Source organism: Homarus americanus, unplaced genomic scaffold (genome assembly GCF_018991925.1).
Source record: "Homarus americanus isolate GMGI-L3 unplaced genomic scaffold, GMGI_Hamer_2.0 scaffold22250, whole genome shotgun sequence".
Classification (NCBI taxonomy): domain Eukaryota; kingdom Metazoa; phylum Arthropoda; class Malacostraca; order Decapoda; family Nephropidae; genus Homarus; species Homarus americanus.
This window is the reverse complement of record NW_024741189.1, coordinates 1374233-1380548: the sequence shown is the minus strand read 5'-3', so window position 1 is coordinate 1380548 and position 6316 is coordinate 1374233. Positions and strand designations below refer to the sequence as shown.

General features: G+C 42.1%; 1 protein-coding gene across 1 annotated transcript; it reads right to left on the bottom strand.

Annotated features, from left to right (window-relative positions):
- Window positions 1-5782: 5782 nt before the first annotated feature.
- LOC121875651 (exosome complex component RRP45-like) lies at window positions 5783-6316 on the bottom strand. The gene has a single exon (XM_042380272.1). The coding sequence runs from the start codon at window positions 6314-6316 to the stop codon at window positions 5783-5785; it is 534 nt and encodes a 177-aa protein (XP_042236206.1).

Here is a 6316-nt window from a genome sequence, read left to right as displayed (position 1 = left end):
CGCGCCTGACAAAAACATACTTGGCATTGAGTAGGGCAGGAGGGATGTGTTCAGGGCGCCGAGGAGGCTGGCGTGGAGCAGTAGCTCTGAATGCAGAAACTGCTTGTCGTAGCTTTTGGAGTAAGTTGTGACGGATGACAGGAGTGGAGTGGTTGAGGTCAGGAGGGAGTGAGAAATCTCCGGGTAGGCGAAGGGGCTCACCTAGGGTGAGATCTGCTGGGCTGCAATCCATGTCCTCCTTGTGTGATGAACGGATGCCGAGGAGCACTAAGGGTAGAGCATCTGTCCAGCTGTAAGGGTCGTGCTGTGCCTCGATTGTGTCCTTCAGCTGCCGGTGAAACCGCTCTACCGTGCCGTTTGATTGAGGGTGGTAAGCGGTAGTGCGGTGTCTAGACGTGCCGAGGAACTGTAGGAGGCTGTGCCAGAGTTGTGAATCAAACTGGGCTCCTCGGTCAGTGATGACGGTTGCGGGAGGGCAGAAACGGGAGACCCAACCGTACAGGAAGGCGCGGACGGCAGACTGCTGTAGCGTTGGGCATGGGAATGCTTCTGTCCACCTGGTGAAACGGTCGATGCAGGTGAAGATATAGGTGTTACTGCAGGATGATGGAAGAGGTCCCACGATGTCAAGGTGCACTACCTGGAAACGTCCTTGAGTATAGATAAGGTTTCTAAGGGGGCCCATGTGTGACCATGTATTTTGGAGGACTGACAGGCCAGGCACTGGGCAGCCCATTTCCTAGTATCGGTCTTGATGCCGGGCCAGACGACATGTTGCGTGAGGAGGCGCTGGGAGGCCCGCACACCCGGGTGGCTGAGACCATGGATGTGGTCGAAAACAGCGCAGCGGTGGACGTGAGGCATGAACGGTCTAGGCTGCGCACAGGACACATCGCACCACAACTTGATGTTAGTGCCGAGAACAGGGAGTTCTTGGAGTGCGAGACCTGAGGGAGATGTCTTGTAAGCTGCCAGGTCTGCGTCATTCTCTTGAGCCGTGGCGAGCTGCCCGTAATCCATGGGTGGAGATGAGGGAAGAATGCTGGATATACAACGAGAGAGGGCGTCGGCGATCTCGTTGTGGCTGCCTTTAATGTGTTGGATGTCGCTGGTGAACTCCGAGATGTAAGCCAAGTGGCGAAGGACATGAAATGTATGTGTCTGGGAGGCTGAAGCAAAGGCGTGGACGAGGGGCTTGTGATCGGTGAATATGGTGAACTGACGGGCCTCGAGGAAGTGCTGGAAATGGTTGACAGCAAGATATACGGCCAGGAGTTCGCGATCGAAGGCGCTGTACTTGAGGTGTGGTGGTTGAAGCCGCTGTGAGAAGAAGGCAATGGGCATGAGAGTTCCGTTGATCTCCTGTTGTAAGACGGTGCCCACGGCAATAGCAGAAGCGTCTGCTGTGAGAGTGGTCCGGGTGCAGTGGTGGGCATAGCGAAACAAAAAGTTAGCTTCGCTAACCGCTAATCTGCTAACTAAAAAGTTAATTTCGCTAACGCTAAACAGCAAAAAAAAAATTAGCGGAAGCTTACTCTAACCGCTAACTTTTATTATTTAGCTTCGTATTTTTTTTGGGAGGGGGGCCTCTAAAACCCTTAAAAACAGACCTAGAGAGCTGAAATTTTCATATGTTGTCTTGTAGCTTAGACATAGAGCTTTCCAAGAAGGTATAGCATGCCAAGACCAGATGATGATCAGGGTGTACACAAATAATTAAATGAACAAATGAAATTTTACATTAGTTTACATTCAAGTTTCAACATACACTTTATAATCTTTATTTACTGTACGAAAAGACAGAAAGTATTAAACGAATCCAAAACTATAGTACTGTATAGCATAGGTAGCAAATAGCATCATGCCAAGATCAGATGATGATCAACTTATCAAGGTGTACACTGTACACAATTTCACAAATAATTAATTTGCATTCTCATACAACCTATTGGCCTTTTTATATAACTTATTGTTGGTCTTAGTCATTATACCAGTGCATTTTTATATAACTTATTGTTGGTCTTAGTCATGTAAATAAACAGAAAACTCTAATCTTTAATGAAAAGTAAGTTTTTAGACAAATTTGTTTGACGCACACCTTGGATGACATCCTGGTTATGAACTTATGCAGTACTTACCATAACCAAATATATTGACACAAAAAATCCTAATTAAATTAACAAATAAATGAGAAATTAAATTATACATTAGTTTACTATTACATTCTATGATTCTTTCAACATACACTGACAGTCATTATTTACTGTAAAAAAGTTTTAAACTTTAATAATCGAAAAATTCCATTAGCTCAGCTGCTGCAGCGCTGTGTCGACAAATCATGTCTTGTCACTTTTACACGTACTAACACACAGTCAGCCAAGCGTGCCTGACCGGCTGTTGGAGACACGCGTTGCTGCGTCACACGCTTATAACAGACAGGAACTAACATGTATAAATTTTGTTAGCAGACTTAAAGTTAGCGAAACTAAATTTAGCGGAAGCTAATTGGTCAGCTAATGGTTTCCAAAGTTAGCGAAAACGCTAATCCGCTAACGATAAAGTTAGCTTCGCTAATTAGCGGAACCGTGCCTACCACTGTCCGGGCGTTAGGTGCGGGGTGGGCCAGGAGGGTAAGGCGTGTGATGTGCTGTTTGATAGTGGTGAATGCCGTAACAGCCTCTTGAGTCCATATGAGAGGCTTGTGAGACGTCTTTGGGAGTCCCTTTGGGAGACTATGATCACAACCACGACTATGATTATAACAACCACGACCATGATTATAACAACCACGACCATGATTATAACAACCACGACCATGATTATAACAACCATGACCCTGATTATAACAATCACGACCATCTGGAAAACGATGTGGCTGTACGCTGTCAGCCGGACGGCGGTTGTGCGCAAGCCAAGCACGAGCATTCGAACTTTCATGACTCGGTAAACTGTACCACCGGACTCGCCACCGGGCACGAAGGGCCCACGATCACTTGTACAGACTGTTGTGTGTTGGTCTATGCTTCACCTGATATATAGACTGTTGTGTGTTGGTCTATACTTAGGAAAAATGTCATAAAAAAATGTCACTTGAAGTCATAATCTGATAATGATTTTACCATTCATCTTCAACAATGATGCTAACCTGACAAAAGTAATGGTATACAGAGATTTAGTGATACAAACATTACACCAATGACAAAATATTTCCTTATCGACCTGAATTTAGTTATCGGCACTTTGTTCAGTAGTTTGGTTAAGCTGAACCAAAATCTCTGTACTGTATCATAAGAATAATTTTCCAGACAGTGTATTTGATCTTTGTCCTTCCTGTGACCTGCACTCTGGAATTTGGTCTTCTGCACACTACCATACCATACCTTATTATCACCTCTCGCAGTTTCATTATGATCAGTTGAACTTTTTTGACATTCTGTGAACTACTTTTAAGGAGAAGAAGAAGCAAAATAATAATACAACATGTACTGTAATAATAATAAATGTAGTATGGTAATCAAACAATAATAACTGAAGTGTCAAAACAAGAGAACAAATAACTAATTTTACAAATATTTGGAATAACCTGCCAAAGAATATTGTGACAACACATATTCTTTAAGTTCAGACCTGACCAACACAGATTCTTTAAGTTCAGACCTGACCAACACAGAAATATGTTCAGGTACATTCATGGACCTGTACATGCCTATAAATGCCCAGTACTTCTTTACAATGTGTACATGCCCAGTACTTGCTAACAGTGCATAACAGAAAAGACTGGCCATTAAGAGGATAAGCAATTAGGGAAGAGGTGAGGCTTGCTGTAAGCTCAAGAATGGTAAAAAACCCACCAGTATGTGGAATCATCATTGACATGGAAGGTGGAGTAGTAATAGAGTGAATGACAAGAGAGTACAATGTAAGTAAGACAGAGTGAACGGCAGAAAACATGTACATATAGTTATCCAGAGTAAATCAAAGTGATTAATTATGGGAGAATAAGTCATGTTAAATATATGACAGAAAGTCTATGGTTGGATTATAATCAAGAGAAATATAGAAGATTAAACTGAGTATTAGGAGACAACCTGTGAGTAGGAGGCTGCATTAAACATAAGAGAGAAATTCAAGAGAGGCAAATTATGGTTGACAAAAGAACAGTGTATGGGGTTAGAGTAGTACATGGAAACTGATAACTGCTGCCCTGAGTTTCTGTTCAGAGTGAAGCAAGTGTTAAGTTTGTTAAGAAAAATTAAACTGGTTCCAAGTGAAAGCAGGACTTTGCTAAGGACAATGGTTGATGGTTGTTTTAACGTCTTTATGGATGGGCCAGTGAGCAAGAACAAGGAGGAGGTGTAAATGGGAGGTGACTCAGTAGCTATATGCAGTTGATAGGTTGTACCTCTCTAGTCCGGCAACCTCGGGACCTGACCTGTGCCGGACCATGGAAATTCACCCTCGAAACACCCTACATAAAGCATAAAAACATAAGATAGGAAATAAATAAATAAGAAAAAGTAATATGGTTAAAATACTATTTCATTTACCATTAATGCTCCCATAATTCTGCTTCCAAAGTGAAGTGATGGTACTGTAACTAAAATTACATTTGAGTTACATCAGGGATGTTGACTATTGGGCAAACTAAAATCGTTCCGGACCACAGAATGCCGGACTAGAGAGGTACAACCTGTACTCCAGTGGGTAATACAGAAGAAATGATATATTGTACATACTGTATTAGGGAGGGAGTTTGAATGACTGCGTGCTGTGAGGCAGTTGATAGTGACTGTAAAGAAAAGAAAATAGACGGAGAATTATGTTCGCTTAAATGAAGATAGCACGAGGGACGTGGAGTGCTCCGGGTATCAGAGTGGATGTGCAGTAAATGGAAAGTTGAGTGATGAATCAAACACAAAGTAAAAGGAAGGACAGTAAGAAATACTTTGAAAAATGCATTGAAAGAGAAAATAAACAACATCAATGGAAGAAAAATAGTGATGTTTAGTGGCAATCCATGAGGTGACTTATTATGTGGGTGGGAAGCAGGAATTATGGCGAGGAGGAGGAGGAAGAATTAAAGGCTTGATAGCAGCGTATGTAGAGAGAGAGAGAGAGAAATATGAAGATTTGGAACTGAAAGAAGTTTTGGGTAGAATGAAGAGTGGAGTGATTTTTGGGAAGGACGGACTGTTGTGGAGGAAGGAGGAGGAGGAGGAGGAGGAGAATGCCACAGTAGAGTGCATTAATAAAACCAGTAAGACTGAATGAATGAATATAAATAAAGAGAGATTATGTATGTGTATTTGCATTTGTTTCCAGCCATTTTACATTGAAGAAGGTAAAAGCTTGAAGAAAATATACAGAACCTCGCTAGTTTGCCCGTGAAAATAATAAAAGCCAAGTTCACACCAACCTGGCAGCAGCACTAGACTAACCCTCAATCTATATTTAACTTGGTACTATATTAAATTTTATGCCTACCAGTTGTGTGGTGTACTGTGCCAGCTCCTTGGGTGGCCAGTACAAAGCATACAGTACAATATTATGTATATTATTTATGTTTAATATGAGATCTTTATGTCTATGGTCTTGGGGTCCAATGTACTGTACTACCTGGTCCACTGTTATAGGTTAGGTTAGGTGGTAGTAAGATGTTCAAGTATGTCACACTGTTAGTCCCAAGGGTATTCATATTCTTGAGAGGTTTAACTCTATCATGGTAATATTATGTAGAACAATTAAGTCTTTCCTCAATGATATGTTTGGTTGATGATTGACTTTACTGCAAATCTTGTGCAGTCAATTTTCCTGCAACCTCTTCCTCTTCACTGTCATTTTCTACATCCATGGTGCTGGTACTCTCAAGCAATTTTTCATTAACTCGTGGTTTTATTTTCCTGGGAGGTGTTGGATCATCTTCTTGATCAGAGTTGAGCACAATGTCTTCCATCTTTACATCAGTGACAGAGTCTTGAAGATCCTCCACTGGTTCTTGTGGGATGACAAATTCTGTTTTAATTCCACTTGGGATTATTCTTGTGATTCTCTTCCTTGCATAAGTAGCATCAGAGGTCAGACTATTTGTGAAACCACCTGGCTTGACCACACCCTTTCTCTTTTCTAAATTATCCTCCACTGCTTTTTGAATCATCTCTGCTGATGTTTTTGCTTTAGAAAATGCATTACGGATGCAATTCATGATCTGTTCTTTGTGGAGCGACACTCGGCCCGGGAATAACAAGGAGGTTATTTCACCGTGTGGATTCAGCCCGACGACCAACTTCCCAGACATCACCTGTTGGAGTAGGAACAT

Coding starts and splice junctions, on each gene's coding strand:
- LOC121875651 (XM_042380272.1), bottom strand. CDS start 6,316: ATGTTCCTACTCCAACAGGTGATGTCTGGGAAGTTGGTCGTCGGGCTG.